Genomic DNA, 20,662 nt, shown 5'->3' with positions numbered 1-20,662 from the left:
CTGATTTGGCCTTGTCTGACCATTTTTGTATTTTATTTGATTTACATATTACTCAGAATGTTCAAACAACCAGCTTCTCAGTTAAGAAGAGGCACATCAATGAGAAAACAAGTGCTCAGTTTAGGGAGGCCATAGCTATGTTACCAACAATGAGTGCAGAGTCGGTTGAAGGAATGCTGGATCATTTTAACTTGAAAATTTTTAATGTAATGGAAGCTGTTGCACCGATAAGAATCAAGAGCACCTTGATCAAACAGAAAACACCATGGAGAAACACCACTACGGTCAAAAACCTGAAAAGAGAATGCAGGAAAGCTGAACGTAAATGGAGGAAAACAAAGCTTCAGATTTACTATGAGCTGTACAAACAAAGCCTGCGTAGTTATAACAATGAGCTGTGCAAGGCCAGACAGCTGCATTTATCTGAAATGATTAATAAGAATGTCAACAATTCTCAAACTCTGTTTGCTATGGTTGAAAAACTCACAAATCCTCCTAAACAGTCAAACCCAGACCTCCTTTCCACTGAGAAATGCAACGAATTTGCCAACTTTTTTAGCCAAAAAATCAAAACAATTAGACAAAACATTCACGCAACACAGAAAAACAAGAAAACTAATCTGTGTCTAAAACCTAGAAATAACTCTGACGTTATGTCACAATTTAATAATGTTGATTTAAAAATCCTAGAGGAAACAGTTCGGCATCTGAAATCAACAACTTGTTCTCTGGACATAATACCATCCGACTTTTTAAAAACTGTTTTTACTTCAGTAGAAAGTGATCTCCTACGAATAGTTAACAGCTCACTGGCATCAGGCATTTTTCCCAAGTCACTAAAGACAGCTGCCATTAAGCCACTCCTAAAGAAGAGAACTCTAGACGCCTCTATGATGAACAACTACAGACCTGTCTCTAATCTCTCTTTTATATCTAAGATTATTGAGAAAGTTGTATTTAACCAGCTCAACGACTTTCTGAATGAAAGTGGAAGTCTTGATAACTTTCAATCAGGCTTCAGACGTCATCACAGCACTGAAACAGCTCTGGTCAAAGTGTTAAACGACATCAGGTTGAATACTGATTCTGGTAATGTTTCAGTCCTGGTTCTGTTGGACCTCAGCGCTGCGTTTGATACTGTAGATCACAGAATCCTGTTGCACAGGCTGGAAAACTGGGTTGGACTTTATGGAGCGGTCCTTAACTGGTTCAGGTCCTACTTAGAAGGCCGGAGTTATTTTGTTACAATTGGCAGCTATGAATCTGAGCGAGTGGCCATGACTTGTGGAGTCCCCCAGGGGTCAATTCTTGGACCTCTTCTGTTTAACTTGTATATGCTCCCTTTGGGTCAGATATTGCAGAACTTTAACATCAATTATCACAGTTATGCAGACGATACACAACTTTATGTGTCTCTGTCACCGGACGACTGCAGCCCAGCTGACGTTCTGTGTCAGTGTCTGGAGGAAGTAAACACCTGGATGAGAGAGAATTTTCTACAATTAAATGAAGACAAAACTGAGATCATTCTGTTTGGTAGCAAAGAGAAGAGGGTCAGCGTTGGTAAATATCTTGAGACTCGGAACCTTACAATCACTGACCAGGTTCGTAACCTCGGAGTGTTGATAGACTCAGATCTGACTTTCAGCAGCCACATCAAAGCTGTCACCAAGGCAGCTTTTTACCACCTCAGAAACATCAACAGAATTAAAGGTTTCCTCTCCCAAAAAGACCAGGAGAAACTCATCCATGCATTCATCTCCAGTAGACTCGATTACTGTAATGCTCTTTTAACTGGACTTCCCAAAAAGAGCATTAAACATCTGCAGCTCATCCAGAACGCTGCTGCTAGAGTTTTAACCCGGACTAAGAGATCTGAACACATCACACCAGTTTTAATATCTTTACACTGGCTTCCAGTCAGTCACAGAATAGATTTTAAAAGCCTGCTGATGGTTTACAAATCCCAGAACGGTTTAGGCCCAAAATACATCTGTGATATGTTCAGAGAATATAAACCCAGCAGAGCTCTTAGATCCAAGGACTCAGGTCAGCTGGTTCAGTCCAGAGTCCAGACTAAACATGGAGAAGCAGCATTTAGCTGTTATGCTGCTAACAAGTGGAACAAACTACCAGTGGAGATTAAACTTTCAGCAAATGTAGACATTTTTAAATCCAGGTTAAAGACATTTCTGTTCTCATGTGTCTATGCATGAAATATCTTTTAACTTATCTAGACTGTTGCCTGTTTTTAAATTCATTTAAATGATTTTATTTGTTTCTTTTTATATTCTTTTATGTATTTTTAATGCTTCTTGCACTCCCTGCTGCAATGCTTTTATTTTATGTAAAGCACTTTGAACTGTTTGTACATGAAATGTGCTATATAAATAAATTTGATTTGATTTGATTTGATCTCTGAATGGAAAGCATATTGCTGCGGCGTATATATATATATACAAACTGAAATGACTAACAGTTTGCAAACCTTCGAGAAGTTAAAGTGTTGCTGTGAGAGGTGACGTCGAAACCACCATGAACGGATCTAGGGGGGTTGTTTTTGGAGCTTTGCGACATCTTAGCTGATGATGTCACACACCTTTGCAGACAACATGGAGAGAAACTCTCAAAGAAACGACCCAACATCTCATTTAGGCTGACACGAGAAAATAATCTACTACGTCCCAGTGTTTCATGGTAACTTTTTTTTGTATTTGCCAAAAAATGAAACCCATTTGGAATTTATTTCTTACGTTGGCCATATTGTCCGGTCGGGTGGGAAGCCTCCTGAACTTTTGATATACCTCGTCACGTTACAGGAAAAAAAGCCAATTAAATCCCCTCAAAGTGACAAATGAAGCCGAACCAGCAGTTTTGGACCTTAAAGGTGCCGTCGGCAACTTTTTTTTAGTCATATTAGCTTGAACTGTCATGGGATTCTAGAAGTAGAATATTAAATAGGCTGTTTAGGAAAAATCCCGAATTCTGTAGCTCCTTCTAAAGCCTGTAATCGTTCTTGCAAAAATCGAGCTCTCCCGGCTGTTTTTAACCAATCACGTTAGGGGGGAGGAATCGCTACCTGTCAATCACAGCTTGTGCACACCCCCAGCTCCCCCATTCACGCGCACGAAAGTTCTCCCGGTCAGAGACCAGATTGATATCGGCTTCTTAGCGAAAATGGCGCAGCAGCCGAAAAACCCAAATCTTCCCATTCCACCTTTGCCAACTACTGCCTGCCATGCTGAGCGTGAGTCTGCCACCAGCTTGTGTGCGGGGCGGTTTGGAGCTTGGTAGAGGTTGGGGGAGGGACCTGAAAGTTGTATCAGTTCGAATTTTCCGACTTTAGACTTGGAATTTTGAAAAACTGCCGATGGCAGCTTTAAACTTAACCAACCCTTCAAAAGTAAAACACATATATGTTTGACAGCAAGACAAACCCATAAATAAAACAGGTTTGTCTTTTAAGATTTCCAAAATAGGACTTCCACATAGCAGATATGCCGTACCCGCAGCAGAGGACAGGCATGCAATGTGATGACGTTATCAAAAGGGCGTCAACTCTATCAAATGTCAAAAGAACAAAGACATTTTTGTCAGTTTCAACCAGCTAGACAAGACAATTATGCAGCAACAATTACCAGAAGCTCAAATAATTGCTGTTGCACTATTTATATTGTTGATGGTGGCAGACCAAGCACAAATGATACAAATTGTCTCACTTTTTAACATCACAGTTTTGGTAAAAAAACAGATGGCAAGAGTGTCAAAGTTTGGGCTTGATTTCTCACAAAGCAATCCATCCCGACTGTTCTGCATATCGAAGGCAAGAGCGTTCAGTTAAGGTACAAAGAAAGCGAGTGAAATACACTGCTTGTATTTAGCAAACTTACATGCGAGGAACAACATTGTTATTATTCCAACACATGAACTGAGACCGTAGACATGATAAGCATACAGCAACTGCTAGCTGGTGACTTTGTTATTACGGGTATGTTAGCACAGCAGCAAAGCTGCACCACCAGCCATACTGCTCAAATTAATGGTCCATGACCACCAAAGCCAGATGAGTTTGAGAGCAAACTTGTATGTAATTGTCTCTTCCCTCAGTTGAAGCTGACAGTAAACCAGCGGACTTCAATGTGCCATTAAGGTTGTATAACTAAATTGATACCTTGAGGTGACAAATCAATCAGTGGACTTCACACAATACTTCTAAAAATGTCCCAACTGAATTGCGCCCATGATCTATTACACGTTCTTTCAGTGAAACAGGCTCAAACGATGAAGTCAAACGCTGACATTAGTAGACTACATTGAGGTGCTTAACATGGCTCCTTCTCCTACCCAGCTCGAGTTTTAACCAGAACAAAGAGATCACATCACATCACCCCAGTTCTCAAGTCTTTACATTGGCTCCCGGTCAGATACAGAATAGATTTTAAAGTTCTGCTACTCGTCTACAAATCACGGCATGGTTTAGGTCCAGAATACATGAATGACATGCTGGTAGAGTATAAACCCAGCAGAGCTCTGAGATCTGCTGACTCAGGTCAGATAGTGGAGCCCAGAGTTCAAACTAGACACGGTGAAGCAGCTTTTAGCTGTTATGCTGCTCACAACTGGAACAAACTACCAGCAGAACTGAAATCAGCCCCAACTGTGAGCACTTTTAAATCCAGGTTAAAAACATTTCTCTTTCGGTGTGCTTATGGTTGAGTATATATCTTTCTTTTTCCCCTCTTCTTTGATTGCTTTTAACTGTGTTTTTAATTTTTATTCTATTTTTTTTCTCTTTAAATTGCTGCTTTATGCTGTTCTTTTAAATGCCTTGTCTTTATGTAAAGCACTTGAGTTGCCTGTGGTATGAAATGCGCTATATATATAAAGATGCCTTGCCTTGCCTTGCCTTGCCTACCCTCACTATCACTGAGTGACGAAACTCTCAATAAAGAAATTTACAGCCTTGCAGGGGCAGTTCATCTGCTAATGAGGAAACACATTCCAACCACCCACCACAGACCACATCTAGTCCTCTTAAACTGCAGAGCAGAAGAAACCGCTCTCACCCTGCTCTCCAACCAAGCCTCTGCACTTGCTGCAACGAACTCTGACTCTGTGGTATGGACATGCTCCGAGGAGGAAGACCTGAAGGAGCAGAAACACTCCTGAGAATTTAAAGATTTATCGAGACCTGCAACCAGAAATAGGAGGGAGGCAAAGGAGCACACGTGTAAACATGAAAGCAGGGCTGCAATGGGAGAAAAAAAGCGGGGGTGGGGGGGCTGCAGGAATGGTTGTGACTGCAGGTAACAGCACAGGATGAGACGCTACACAAGTGTAAACAAGGCTAGCTCATGAATCCGGAAGTCGGACTCTAAATCTGTCCTTCCCGGTTCTTAGTTGCAGAATATATCAACGTCTGAGACATGTTCAGCAACACAACAAAGCCAACTATATGCGGCTTCAGAATGCAGACACTATGCCTTTGTGAAAACACAAACAGATAGGTAAAATACACACTCCAATATGAGTGCCATCCTTTCAAGTTGGCTAATATTCAAACTGAGGAAAATATAGGCCATTTTATGATGATAATCGACACTCTTTTTATTATCCTGATTTAGAAATCAGTGCAAGACGCGTCTCATTTAGTTCCTCATCTGAAACAGTCATAAGCGCCATTTACTAGAAATAACACACATTCCTATGTTTGTAGTTTAGGTTTTTGGTTCCTGATAAGAAAGATGTAAAAATCCAATAACCTGTTATTCTTGATGTAAAGAAACACTGTGGCAGAGAGATTGTACAAGTACTTTCTACAGTTAAGCAGTCCGAGGTGAAGCAGCCTCCGACTGAATGGACTTGACATCCTTGCACAGCAGCCCAAAGGGAAAGATGCACAGAATCAGCTTGATAGTTAGATAACCAGACACATGCAGGTTTGACTGCTCTGAGCGAATGTTTGCGCAGCAAAAAGTAGTCCGATGCATCGCAACCACGACCTATAGGGCCCGCAAGGAATTGCTTCATGAGAATTTTTTTTTTTTTTATTAATTAACCATTTTCCACTGTGGTTTAATTGTATTTATGTGGGTCCCTCAAAAGATAAAAGCAAGAGCTGAACCGGACTCACTCGCACGTGTATGAGAGACTCCGGGGAGTTATTTGTGCTTCCCCGTCAGTCCACTCAGACCCCCAGCGCAGTAAACCAGGGTCCAAACCACCAGCCACATGTCAGACCGCGTTTCAACCCGATGGTGGTCGTTTATGGTGGTCTGAGTCAGGAAAAAAACACCAATTTATACACTGCTAACGCTGTTTTATCATTTTAACTGGGAGAATTTTTTTATGACAATAACGTCCTCAAAAATCCTGTGCGCTTTACTCGTCAATACAAGGTTATCAAGTTGACACATCCGGTGAGATTTACCAAAATAAAGTGACAGATAAAAAGGCGACATTAGGTGTCCTTAGGTCTACAATTATTTAGGCATATTTAACACTGAAAAAGAATGCTAAGTATTTAAACAAATATCAATACAAAATGCTATTGCTTGAATATGCACTTATATGCAAAAAAAAAAAACAAACAATTAAACCTGATGATGCCCAACAATTAAAACCTCTCACAGGTTTCACAACCAATCTTTCACAAGGCTTCATCCACAGTGGCTTCCAGCCCTGAGTGTATGTGCTCATGAAGCCAGGACAAAGTTTAAAGACCTACGTCGTAACAGAGCTCTTGTCAGTTTGGAAGTCGGAGGTGAAATCTTTAACAAACGCCATGGTGGCCGTTATAACGTTTTTTTCCCCCAAACGTCTTTTCCCTCAAGTTACACTTGAAAAACAAGGTTACTATAATAGATAATTGGCAAAAGCAAAGCAGCCAAAAAGTCCTTAAGTTGTAAAGTTAGTCTTGGTTCAACATTCTCATATTCTTTTGAAGGCCACTCTTCCTGGCTCCCGTCTTCTGGCGTTAACAGCTGCCAACTCGCCGCGGCTGTTCCACGCTGAATTGTCGCTCCGAACTGTCCCGCTACCCGACGCCCTGCTGTCGCTCCGTGCTAACTGTCTGTATGCTCCCTCAAAACACAACCAGCACGTTTACTCTAAAAAAAACAACTTAACCACAAAAGAGCCAAAACAACACTATTTTTATCAGGTGAGTTCGCACGGGGACGTCTTTAACGGTTACAGCCCACCAAACCAATGAATGATGCTCCGGCTGCAGCGAACCACGAAACACCGCTGCCTCCACAAATCCATATTCTTGACAAGATACACAAACCGTCCCCGTTTAATAGCGAAAAAAAATAAAGAAATAAGTTGCTCTTTACCGTAGACATCAATTGGTGCCGGCGAGTTGTTTCTCTCGCCTCTGTCAGAGAGGCTGTGCGGTCTCTTTGCCTCCTCCCACCGGCCGCCTCAGGCTGCTGGGATACTTTCAGCGTCAACGCCCGGTGAGGTGCTGCCAACAGCCTGTGAGTCTGCAGACTACAGCGGCTGCATCGCGCGCTATACAAATATGTGATTCAAAGTGGGCAGGGCGTGTCACCTACCGAGCCCGTGGGTCCTCCCCAGCTCCCCCAGCTCCCCCCCACCGGTACATACCGTTCTGCCCTTCGGTCAGACCGAGCGCCACGCTAAATATCATCTGGGAGGTAGCTCTGAAAAGAGAGAAGATGAGTCTTTTTTTTTTCTTTTCTTCCAGAATGTAAAACAATACACCAAAACAATAAAAATAAAAATGAAAAAAAAAGACATCTTGGTAATACCACTGATATTAATGGGTAGTAAAACAAGCAAAAAACTCAAAATAAAAACAAAATGATCAGCCTGAATATTATCCATGACTTGTGTGTAATGATAGCAACTGTGGGGGGATTTGCAACACTACCTCATCCTCTAACAAAACGATCGCTCTAAAACCAAACAGGTTATCAGACTGCTTCTGCTCATGCCTGTATCATTTGCTTCCTTATTTAGAACCTCGTGAACAATTAAAGTGATCCAGTACCAAACATCGTATAAAATCCTACCATCCAGCAGAATCCTTACAGCTGTGACTATGGCGCAGTCTAATACACTTTCATTCAGAATGCCAAAATCCAGCACAACTCTAAAACACGGGATGCGTAAAAGAGCAAGAGGCACGCAGGGATTTGACCCACAAACCTCAACGTGGTCTTTACACGCCGACACGATTTGCTGTTGCTACGTGTGTTGTGACAACACAATCTGTTTTTTTTTTTTTTCATTCAAAAGAATTCTTCGAGGCAATTCTCCAGTCTGACATTTTTTCTTGCTCAAAACTGTGAAATATCCTAAACTGGGCTTCAGGTTTACGCACCGCGGAGCAGAGCAAGCTCAGGACTTTTGCCAGAGAACGCGTGTTTCTCCAGATTCGCAGCTGGTCTGGCCTCTCACGTCAAGCTCCACAAATAAGGCAGCAAGATGAGGGGGAAACCATCCTTGGCACACTACCAAAGACGTCACTGCCGGTAAAATCTGAGTCATGATTTCTGTCAACTACATCACTTTATTTTCTGGAAATGCATCAGGAAAATGTCCTGGCTGCCGTTCTGGCTTCAGGCTGTATTAAATGTGCGGCAGGTCCTTTAAGAGTCATTCTTTACAAACATGTTGGTTAGATTGTGCGCCTTTTCAGTTGGACCACAGCAGCCCAGTGCTATAGGTTTGTCCTTCTTCCAGAGGGAGATATGAGGAGAGCTCTGGATTGATTTCCTCCTATGGAGAACACAGACACCAGCCAGCAGCTTCCAGCCCCAACACGCGCCTCCTCTGCAGGAGAGCGCGATGACCTGCTCCTGCAGCGCGCCATCTCCCGTTTATTTTATCATTCTTTCCAATCAGCTATCAGCGTTATCTACTGACAGGCTATTACAATCAGAGCATGTGAGGCTCGAAATTTCCCTTTATTTCCAAGAATATGTTTTAGTGTCATGTGTGCAGAATTACACTCGTTGATTTCAGCCAAGCATCAAGGTGTTCTGGAAGTCTGATAAGAATTTGTGATATTCAGGAGTTTCTAAACACCACAGCAGAAGACAAAATCTTCATAACATACAGTAAGAGGGAATGTTTGACTAATAACTTTATGTAAGGTCAACAATTATGAAAGCAGGCAGCATAGAAAAAGTGGCTGGTCTATACTGATCTCTAGTGGGCATATGAGGGAGGAGCACAAGAGAGGGAAAGGCAGATTTTCTTTTTAATCTTGTTCAAAAATATAAAATGAATCCCCAAAAGTTATATTTAGCATGGCTACATCATAATTATTAAAACTATTGTCACCAGATGGCCTTTTTAGATCACTCGGGTCATAGTTTCTGCGAAGTAAAACCCACCTTCCACGCGCCCCTATGTGGCCAAATGAAGGCACTGCACGAAACACAAAAGCAGGATTGTACAAGTTTGCAGGACAGTGATGAACCTCAGGAGTTTCCATTTAGGTCTTTATTGTTAAACTTTATGTTGATTTGCATTCTTTCTCCAGATTTTTTTTTTCCTCATGATAACTTAACTTATAAAAAAATCAGCTAAAGCTGCTTTAGTATAATAAATGAGCACTCACGAGCGACATAGACCAACGGATTCATTCAATAAATATCCACAAACACCTGACTTTATATAAACGTCATGATTTATCAGTTAGCTGAGGACAGCTTAACACCCTAACCCCCCCCCCCCCCCCCCCCTCCTAACGTGAGTTGTCTTTATCGTATTTTATAGAAGAAACCTTTGGCAAAGGAGTTCATCTGCTGCTAAAGAGGCAAGGGCCGAATATTTCACACAGGCAGACAAAGAACAAACATCCATGATGAATCACGCAGCTGCACGTCCTGGAGGGATCCTTCGTGTTGTGTCAAGTTTTTATTTTTTTTTTAATTTTGACATTGTTTCAGAATATCGTACAGGTAAACAAGGTTTTTGCAAAAGTTAATATATCCATAGAGTTGCATTTCATAAAAATAGTTGCTCCACTTACAGTCTTTGTGACCATCGATAATACACTCAGTCATTAATAGAGATATTTGTTCAGGGTCTACACACTGCTATGACACTACACAGTGATACAGAGCTGCTTGGGTGTTGTGGGTCATATGTTTTGGTATGTGCGGTCATGTCAATACACCCTTTGCAGACACATTCAGATGAAATGTCCTTTTTCGATCTTTATTTACCAAGAAAACTACTTTAGGTTTGGCTCAATGAAAACGGCTCAGACATGGAAAGCTGTGAGTTGCGCAAAGGCAGAGGGCCAAAAAAATAGGCATGTGTTTTTGATTCTGCCACAACCAGAAAGTCACATTATAAAGGAGCAGTGTGGGCCAATATTTAGGATCTGGGCCATGGGTGCCTGCTCGATGAGTTTTGTTTTTGACCCCATCGACACAACAATCGGTGTCCCCGAACCTTCTGAGTCCATCTGAAATAAACATGATGACTCCCTGTCTCACTTTGCTCTTTTAGATGCTTTATTTTCACAACTTGAAAGAACGAACAGATACTGCGAAAAAGATTTGTTGACCCAAAAACTGAAGCGCTCTCATTTCAGTCACAGTCAGCGAGCAGTAGGCTACTGGGAGAGCAGGGCTCGTCAGAGCTTCAATTTATGCTCCCGTTGACGGGGACGATTTTAAGTTATGTGGTGTTAAAACCAAACAAGCAAAACTAAAAGTGTAAAAGATGAATTCACGTTTGTTTATCTGCTTTCATATGGGCTGCAAACATCTGAGTCTGAACAGTGCATTCATGTGAAGCCCATTTGTAGCCTGTTAGTTGGTATCGGTGTGATCGGTGGCTTTGAGGTGTAGAACCAAAACACAAAGTTAGAAAACGCGACCAAAACAGCTGAGATTTCTAAAAACGAGTTCGGTTTTGGTGCGTTTAAAAAAAAAAAAAAAAAAAAAAGGTTCAATGTGCTCTGCGGAAACTCTGCCGTGTTTTCCGTTTTGCTGCGCCTTTTTCTGAACTTTTTTTTTTGCGCATTTGTGAAAGACTCATTTTGTTTCTAGATGACTTGTTGATGGATTTCACCAGAATCAAGTCGCGTGTTGTTGCTCTGCTTTGCACTTCAGGGCCACAGTAGGTTTGAGAACCTCATCCATCTCGTCTCCATCCTAAGAGCCTTTTTCTCCTGAGACATTAAAACGGAACACGAAACGGCAAGTCGCTGAAAATAAAGGGATCCACAGTTTCAGAGACTGCTGCCATCACTAGAAACGGTGAGTGTGGTGTGCAGGAATGGAAAACTCTTGAAACTTCTGTAGCTCACCTGGATTAAAGCCTTCATCGCAGCAGGCCCTGCCTGGTTTGAATCTGACCTTGACCTCTCTTGCACGTCACTCCCTTACTCTTTCTCGTCTATACTTCACTGTGGCCCTGTGTGTCCAAGCAAGTGGCAATTCTTAATAAACGGTCACCCTAGAGTGCAGGTTCCAAACACAGTCCGCATAAAACAAAACAAAAAATAAATGAAGTCTTAACATCACACAGAGCAGACGAAATCCCCCACAGCTGTGACACCCGCTTCCCTCTCAGCCTCCCTGACCACGACACAACCAGGTCAAATTCATCGATTCAAGTTACACTGTTGGACCAGCAAGTTTTTTTTTTTTTTTTTTTATAAAAAGAAAAGACAACTATGTCAGTTTTTTTTTTAGTTTTTTTTTTTACAAATTTCATTTGGTACGAAGCTCTGCCGTGTGCCAACATTTGATCACGCCATCAAATGATTCTTCAAGGAGATTACCAGTAGCAGGGCCTCATCAAGAAACAAGTGATGAAAGGTGTCATGACCCAAAATGACCCATCTGCTAATGTTACTAATTGTTATATATAATTTATTTCGTTTGTGAAAAATGATATATTTCACCATATCACACTTGAAAAATACAGTTTATTATTTATAATCTGTGAAGTCATTGTTGTATAGCAGCCTGTTTTGAACCCTTTGAAGCTTTTTGCAGTTGAACCTTTGACATAGAAGCCAGACTCTGTCAGTCTAAGGCACTCTGCCCCTCTGTCGCCATCGTGCAAACTTCTCTCTCAGCGTCCAGCTGGACGCCGCCGTCGCAAAATCACTTTGTTTATCGAGCACAAAAATGAGGAAAAAAAAAAAAAAAAAAGAACTAACAAGAGACTCCTACTGGATGCAAAGCGACTGCGCACTCAATTGCAGCTGAAAAAAACTGCAATCACAGGGCTGAAGATAATGAGCTGATGGCTCCGGTCCATGTCGCGCTGCTACGCTCGTTTATTCGTGGACTAGATTTCCCCGTCAGCTTGGCTAGAAAGTTCTTCACAATGAAGATGATCTTATTTACAAAATGTTCCCACATATTCATTATAATATATCTATGTCTATAATCATCTGATCGATTATTCAAAACAGATTGAAGCCCACACAGTCTCTGTTAAGGCAAAGCTCTGCTGATGAGTGGATTTAGTCTCCGCTGTCACTCTTTGATTCATTCACTCTCATCAAAAACAGGCAAACCATCTTCTTTGACATTCCACTTCATAAAATAGACTCCACTGTGCACAGTATACATTTAAAAAAAAAAAAAAAAAGAAATCCAATGGTAGCCTGTATCCCATGCTGCTCTGCTAGGGGAAAACTCAAAATAGAGGTTTCCAAAAATTCCTTCCTTTCAAATGATTCTCTGCCACGCTACACAAAGATACTACAAGCTCTTTCTTCTTTTTGACGTGGATGACTTTCCAGTTCTTAAGGTGGTGGGTGTAAAATAACATTTTTTTTCTTTAGAATAATTTAAAATACAGTTTTATAAATAAAACTTTAAAAATATGTGGTCCAGATCACCCTGCCCCCCCCCCCCTCGGTTTTGACTCTTGCTGTCTATGGGAGGACGGGGTCGAGAGGAGACATAGGAGCACAGGAAGGTGCAAGGATGGTAGTTTCATCCAGATGGGGTGCTTGAGTTTCAGATGAGTGTGGCCATTGTAATGTGCTGCAGCTGCTTTGTTATCTGCTGAGCGTGGACGTGCCTGTGCGCAGTGTACTGGGCAGCTTGTCTGATCCAGGGATCTTCCAAGGCCCAGGAGAGACCGTGGCCTTCCTCCCTGCTGCTGTGCCGCTGCTGGTGCTCTTGTTGGGCACATTGGGCCGCGTCTCTCCCGGGTCCCCGTCCAGCTCCCTGAGCCTCGGCTTGCTCTGCTTCGGCTCCATTTGCTTCCAACGCTCTGCGTCCTCCCTGCTGTTCCCATTAGCGTGGGGGAGCTTGGAGCTGCTAGGAGAGTGAGTGCAATCTCTATTGTCCCCAGTATTCCTCTCCTTGGACCTTCCTCTGGTGCTCCTGGAAGCTTTGGACTCTCCGCTCTCCCCTTCCCTGCCCCCCTCTTCATCAGTAGTGGGCTGCATCCGGTGCCCTTTATGTATGGACCTGCCACCCTCCTTCTTGGCTCTGCTGCTACCACCACTTACAGCCACTCTCCTCCCCTGGCCGATGGGATCTCTGTTTAGCAGCTCGGCTTTCTGGGGACTCTTGGAACGCTCCGTCCTGCTGTCTCGTGCCACGGCGTCTCGAGAGACGTCTTGAAGTGGCAGATGAAGAGGGTCTGGGGCCGGGGCAAGATGAGATGAAGGCGATGACATGGAAAGGCTGTCGATGGGAGGGGCTACTTCCGACAGGCTTGGGGAGGCTGAAGGGCGAGCATCCCATGGGGAAGCATTGTCTGGAACACATATGGACACTGTCAATAACATTCCAAAACACTCAAATTAACACACTAGTAATCATCACAGCAATCATTTCTATTCTACAAGCTGGAAGCATTAAAGTAAATATCAGAGCAGCACTAGAACCTACATCTAAACACATCACAGAACAATTCGGCTTTTAGACAACATCAATCTGCCTCTCATAGGTCACTTTGAAGCCCTGGCCAATCTAAAACCTTGGCGGAAAATCGAAAACAGGTTTAATGAAATGGATGATGTGCCCAAAAGAGGGGTGCTTCGGGGAGAATGGAAACCACTGGGGCTGAGTATGCCGCTCGCAGCACGCACAGCGAATCCACGGCGCCTTCCACCACAACTTCCTACTCTCATGGACTGTTAGCTCCGGTTTCTGCACTGATCCCTCGGCCCCTCAGTCATTTTAAGTAGTCGAGGCAGGGGGCAGAGGCTAGGCTGGCTACTGTAGCGCCATGAGGCCCAATTATGAGAAGACTCTCACGCAGCAGTAGGAACATATTGGATACAGAACCAAAAGGGAGAAGGAGAAGTGCTCTGCGTTTTACCCACAGTATGCCTGTGACAGTACAGTGTGTATGGTGTGGGTGTGCAGGTTCTCGTGAAACTATGTTTATAACAATCTGAGCTAATTCCTACTGTCAGCTCAGCTAAAGCTCTGACTCTTTTAATCATTCCACATTACCAAAAGGCACAAGGAAACTTATACTGTTCTATATGAGAACACCATGAACACTCATCAAACTAGATGATAATTCTGTCTACAGCTTAACACTGAAGAAGACAGTTTCAGAGCTTTTCCACAAGTAAAGCCTTCCAAATGATCTTGTTATGGTGGGAGATGAAGTAGAGGCTGTTTTTCTAGAGCTTGTTGAGCCTTCCTCTAACAAGGTCTTTATTATTGGCTGCATTTATAGACCACCTAATTCCAATATCAATTGTTTTTGTTGACAGCTTTTATTCTACTCTCAGTAAGATCACCACTGAAAAAAAACCCTGCTATATTATGGTGACTTTAATATTAATCTCCTAAATAAATCAGTCATCTCAATTTATTAACCATCTCAATGCCGCGTCCTTCTTCTCCCTCATAACAAAGGCTACGAGAATCACTGCCTCAAATGAAACACTGATTGACAATATATTCACTAATTCCTATGGTGCTGCGGGGATACCTGGCATTTTGTTCTGTGACTTATCTGACCACTTCCCTGCGTTTTATCTTGAGCCCACAAATGGGAAATCAAATTCATCTACTAGACCTGGTGACATTTTCCTTCGTAACTTTAATAATAGTAATATGAGTAGGTCCATTGATGAATTATCCATTGTTAGTTGGTCTGCAGTTGTGTCTAAAAATTAAACTCAAATGGCTTATGACATCTTCCATGATATATATTTTAAGACCTTTGATGATGCTTTTCCACTTCAAAGAACTAAAAATAAATCTTTTAATCCAAGTAAATCCAATGTTAACCAATGGGCTGAAACGGTCTATTGCCAAGAAGCATAAACTTTACCGTGACTATCTCACCAATCCCACGCCATTATTTCTGAATCAGAATACAACTTACAGAAATAAATTGAATCACCTGATGAGAATATCAAAACGTAAGTTTTATGAATTTAAATTTACTGAATCTCAGAAAAATATGAAAAACACATGGAGGACTATCAATGAACTTATTCATAAAAAAACTGACAGGATTATACGAAGGGAGTTCAAAAGAGGTAATAAAGCTCTATCAAATTTCCTCTAAATAGCCAATGAAATGAACCATTTCTTTGTCTCCATTGGTCCTTCACTCGCAGATAAAATACCACTGACCCCGCTATCCACTGCAGGGATTAAGTGCCCCCCTTCTTCTTTTGCCCCATCACTGAGATTGAGCTCATTAACATTGTAAACAAAATGAAATTATCTGCACCAGGTCATGATGAATTGAAATTCTCAATACTCAAAACAAGCCTTCCATATATCATCAAACCTCTCCTTCATGATTTTAATCTCTCCCTTGAAAGCGGTATATTACCTGCTCAGTTTAAATGGGCTAAAGTCATTCCTCTCTTCAAATCTGATGATCCCTCATTCTCCAATTATAGACCGATATCCATCCTACCATGTTTCTCCAAAGTATTAGAAAAACTAGTTTAAAATCGTTTGTCTAAATACCTTAATGATGATAACATTCTATAAGACCACCAGTACGGGTTCAGAGAGAATCATTCCACCTCTATGGCCCTCACCCGACTTGTAGATAACATTACTAAGGCTACCGATAATAAAGAATTAACACTTGGAGTATTTCTCGATCTATCAAAAGCATTCAATACGGTCAATCATGACATTTTATTACAGAAACATTTCTCTTTATGGCTTATGCAACTCAAATCTGTCATGGTTCAAAAGGTATTTGTCTGATAGAAGGCAATTTGTTTCCTGGAACAATTCCTCATCCGACTTAAAGTTGCTTTCATGTGGTTTGCCCCAAGGATCAACTTTGGGCCCTTTACTGTTTCTTATTTATGTAAATGACCTATACATGTCATCAAATTAAGCTGATTTTATTTTGTTTGCAGATGACTCCAATATTTTTTTATCTGGTAAGAATGGACCTAAATCAATATCAGAAATGAACACAGAATTGTGTAAAGTTGACTTATGGTTTAAGGCAAACAAATTGTCACTAAAGAAAAGCTTGTATATGTTATTTACTCCGAGAAGTCAACAATCAACAATCTCTCTTGCTAATTTATATATTGACAATAACATCTTGGAAAGGGTCATGGTAATAAAATTCTTAGGTATTTTAATTGATGAAAATCTCACCTGGAAAAATCATATCCTGTCTATTTCAAATAAGATTGCAAAGAATATTGGAGTAATCAGAAGAATACGTCATCTATTGCCAGGTAAAATCTTGATCAATTTATATTATACTATGATCTATCCTTTCATTTCTTACTGTAATATTATTGGGGCAAGTACTTTCAAGAGTTCCCTCAACTGTATTCTCACCTTACAAGAACGATTCATCAAAATGATAACATTTTATAACAGATCCACTAGATCTATAACCCTGTTTCAATCCCTGAGTATTCTTCCTACTTATGCTGTAAAAACTCTTCAAATATGTATTTTTGTTTACCACTCCATTCACAAGTTACTTCCTATTTGTTTCCAATCCGTATTTCAGTTCAATTCCCAGATTCATAATTTCAACACTCGGTCAGCAAATAATCTTCATCCCACTTTTTTCAAGTCTACTTTCTCTCAGTTCTCAATTAGATTTAGAGGGCTGCACTTTTGGAATTCATTAACAATTCACCTTAGAAATGATACAAGCAGAAAATCATTTAAGAAACAAATAATTCAATTTCTATTGGTCCAGTTGAGCAATGCATAACACACATATTTTCTTTATATCACCACACTATATTGCTTTTCTCTCTCTCATTCCTAATTGCTTTATGTTGTTCTTCACATTACTGTAAATTAAATTTATGTAGAATGTTTATCTTTGGAGGACCACTTGACAGGATGTTTTTTGGTTTCTCCTGCACATTTGCTTTATCTACTGTATACTTTGTATGCTTTGTTGTTGTTCTACTTTTTTAATGTTGTTTTTATATATTTTTCATGTGCTAGTAAAAAAAGAAAAGAAAGAAAAAAAGTTTTTAGTTGAGTGTGAAGTGAAAAAAATGGATTTATTTAGTCTTTTGCTATGTATTTTTCAGCATTCTGTGGTTAATCTGTGTCTTTAAAGCCAGACTTTAAGCAAAGTTTGTGAAGTTTCAAGTAAAATTTGGCTTGCTTGGATTTAACTTGAAGCAAATACAAATATATATATTTTTTTAACTGCACCTGGAAATCTTAGAGATTTCTTGAACCGATTTAAAATCATTAAAATAAAACATACGCATGGACACATTTTCACAAGGCATGGGACATTAAATAGTAGCCACGGCTTTACTAGTATGTGGCAAAGACTTTCAACACGAGATCTACCTGCATGACAAAACCGACAGGTGGCTGTGCATTTAAAGTCATTATTCTCTGATATGCCTTTAAACATGTGCTTCTGGACAGGTTAAAATGCAAACAACATTGTAAAATCTAGACTCCAGCAGCTGGTGCTGGAAGGACGTGCAGAGACTACACGTCTGCGGGTTGATGCATTAAAATTGTCTGAAGAACATCCTCATGAATTCTTCATTCGGCATTTATAACAAAACCACCTGCAGCTGCGTCGTCTCTCCAGGTCCTTCCAGCTCCTGCTTTATGAATTTGACAAATGCCCACACACCGTCTACATTTTAGCTTGTGTAATGAAAGTAGCTTAATTAAGGGCCTTATACTGATGACGACTTTGTTCTAAAGCACGAGAGACTTCAGCGTATCATTATAATTTATTCTAAGATTAAAATTAAAGGATTTAAATCTAATTCCTCAATGCTTTATGCATGTTAATAGCCTTTTAGAGCTCAATTTCCACCCATATGCGGCTGGGGCTGTTCTTTACTTTAAGAAAAATCTAAAATGTGACTACTTAACATCTCAATGAAAAATGGGGCAGATGAATGCTGAATCGTCACGTCTCACTGGCCTCTCCTCGCTGAGTAAACACTCCATCCATATAAATGGGTGTAATTACATACATACCTTATTTAGGAAAACGCTTCTATGTTGATTTAAATTCATCCTGTGATTTACCTATGCAAATGTACCTTAATATTGGCCGTACATCAACTCTTATTTCATTATATAATTAGTTATTGATGATTTTGGCCTCGCTTTTCTTATTATTACAGTTAAGCTTTTCCTCTCTTTTTTTTCTTTTCTTCTTAACACATGAAACTGATCTTTGTAAAATATCTAAAATTGCAAACAGAAAAGGAAACAATCAGAGATGTCTTTCTGTACTTTACTCTGTTGTCACTTTAATAAACTCTACGTAGCTTAGAACTTTTACTCCCAATTACTTTTTCTGAGCACGTAAAACTCTGATGACTTTGATAAATGTGTATCCCCTGGAGGTTCAGCCCTCATGTTGGGCAGAGGCACTCCGTAACTCAAATTCAAACATTCTGCACAAATCAACATCTATGAAGTTCTGTATCAGCAACATAAAGTCTACAGTCTTTATATTTGGTGTGATTTTGCATTTAGCTGTTCCTATAGAGCACACAGCAACCTGAAACGAAAAGGACTTCTTCCTTTTGACATTAGTATGCTAATTTTTAAATAGGCAAATTAATCACTGCACTTCATTTGCATAATTTTCCAGTTTGCAAATGAAGCGCTTGTAGCCGACATGTGGTGAAAAGCTGAATCAAACCCTAACAGACCTGAACACGTGGGTTTAAAAATGCTGCTTCAACTTTGGGTGGCAGAGAACATCTCTAATGATGGAGTGCTGTGTTGTCTGCCTTCTTTCAGGGCTGTAGAACAACCTCAAGGCAAGTATTACAAACGTCTTCTCTACAGAGCGAATCTCTCCTGCTGGATGGAGGCCGACAGTCGAGGGGGGAGTTGTGTTTCCCTGTGTTTAAAGGCTGGAGGGTAACCAACAAGGCTAAATGATGATGAATAAGTGTCACTGAAAAGTTTGCTGGCTAACGCGGCTGCCTATCAAAATGGAGGAAAAGTGAGCGTCATGCTGATGAAGAGTGAGTGAGTATTTTTTATTACTGGCCACGTCAAACAAATGAATGTCACCTTCCTGGCTCAATTCATGCTGTGTGGTGATTTTATTGGGAAAATAAACTGCTGCAATATTCAACTTTTATCTCTGGATGACTCAGGGTGAACTCTCATATTGCTTATTTTTGGGCCTGCAGGTTGGTTTAAAGCTCAGGGAGAACACTAGTCGTGCTCACTAATTTTAGAAATTCCTGCAGCTTTTTCGATTATTCTGCAAGGATTTTAGGCCAAATCTTCAACTGTTTATACTCTGGGGTGTTCAGGTTATACGGTAACAGGAGTTATTTAGAGAGGTGCAACTTGAAAAAAGTGGTTAAAAAACAACAACACATGAAACCACAGCACAGAAAGCCAGGGTTAAGTGAAGAGAAAAACATTGGTATGGTAACAAACCGTGTCTTTAGAGTGGCCCGTTAGGAAGAAATAGGGGGAGCCATGCTTGTCACTTTTCATGCACATGGAGAGACTGGAAGATACCATTCCTATAGAAGGGGAAGTAACAACCTAGACCAATCAATTAGTGATAGATCACTGAAATGGACAGAAGATAAACTAGTGTTAGTCAAGATAGAAGAGACAAACAATTAGTTTGAATTGATCACAGCTTAAAGGAAAAACAGATCTAGAGTTTAAAGAATACAGGAGTATGAAGAGCATAAAGATAACATGAATATAAAAGCATGCCATATTATTTTTTTTTATTTTTGATAAAGAGTTGATGTGAGACAACAGTAGGTCAGAGAATACAGTCAAAGCGTTAAAGAAGTGATTCTGAAGACAAGGAAAGCTGCTGTGGAATATGAATTGTAGATGCTCACCGTACTCTGGGACCTGCCCCGTGCCCCTCTTCAGGAGCAGACGAACGCGTCTGCCTCCAGACTTGATGAGCTCGATGGCCCTGGCGTGGGTCATGTCCCGAGTGCTCTCTCCATTGATCTCAATGATTTGGTCCCCAACCTGGATGTCAGGAGAAAAGAAATTAGTTTTGACAATCGACTGGAGAGAAAAAAAAAACATCAGGCGTAGCTCAGACAGATGTGCAGTAGTAACTGGACAGGCAGAGTTTTTAGAATATGTCAGCCCATCAATTTAGCTGTTTTTCAGAGGAGTAGGTTGGGAGGTAAACTTTTTAGCAACAAGTTCTAGAAGCACCTTTCCTGTTTTAACGTGACCAGTGTGCACAAAAACCAATCCAAAACTTTTTATACGGCCTGAGC

General features: G+C 40.8%; 2 protein-coding genes across 9 annotated transcripts in view; both read right to left on the bottom strand.

The window, feature by feature from the left end:
* Positions 1-7,518, bottom strand: part of LOC142385247 (fatty acyl-CoA reductase 1) — a 46,823-nt gene extending 39,305 nt beyond the window's left edge. Inside the window, exon 1 of the mRNA XM_075471598.1 lies at positions 7,338-7,518. The gene's annotated coding sequence lies outside the window, so the exon portion shown is untranslated. The remainder of the gene's footprint in view (positions 1-7,337) is intronic.
* A 2,362-nt stretch (positions 7,519-9,880) lies between these two features.
* Positions 9,881-20,662, bottom strand: part of magi2a (membrane associated guanylate kinase, WW and PDZ domain containing 2a) — a 206,139-nt gene continuing 195,357 nt past the window's right edge. For 5 of the 8 annotated variants that reach the window (XM_075471589.1, XM_075471590.1, XM_075471592.1 and 2 more), the window contains 2 exons: positions 20,264-20,402; positions 9,881-13,722 (listed from right to left, as the gene is read on the bottom strand). In XM_075471589.1, the coding sequence (XP_075327704.1) occupies positions 13,013-13,722; positions 20,264-20,402 (849 nt within the window). In that variant the 3' untranslated portion in view covers positions 9,881-13,012. Of the gene's footprint in view, positions 13,723-19,838; positions 19,950-20,263; positions 20,403-20,662 lie in introns of all 8 variants that reach the window. The other 3 variants (XM_075471595.1, XM_075471597.1, XM_075471596.1) reach the window with 2 other exon arrangements.

Source organism: Odontesthes bonariensis, chromosome 8 (assembly GCF_027942865.1).
Source record: "Odontesthes bonariensis isolate fOdoBon6 chromosome 8, fOdoBon6.hap1, whole genome shotgun sequence".
NCBI classification, from domain to species: domain Eukaryota; kingdom Metazoa; phylum Chordata; class Actinopteri; order Atheriniformes; family Atherinopsidae; genus Odontesthes; species Odontesthes bonariensis.
This window is presented reverse-complemented; position numbering and strand designations above follow the sequence as displayed.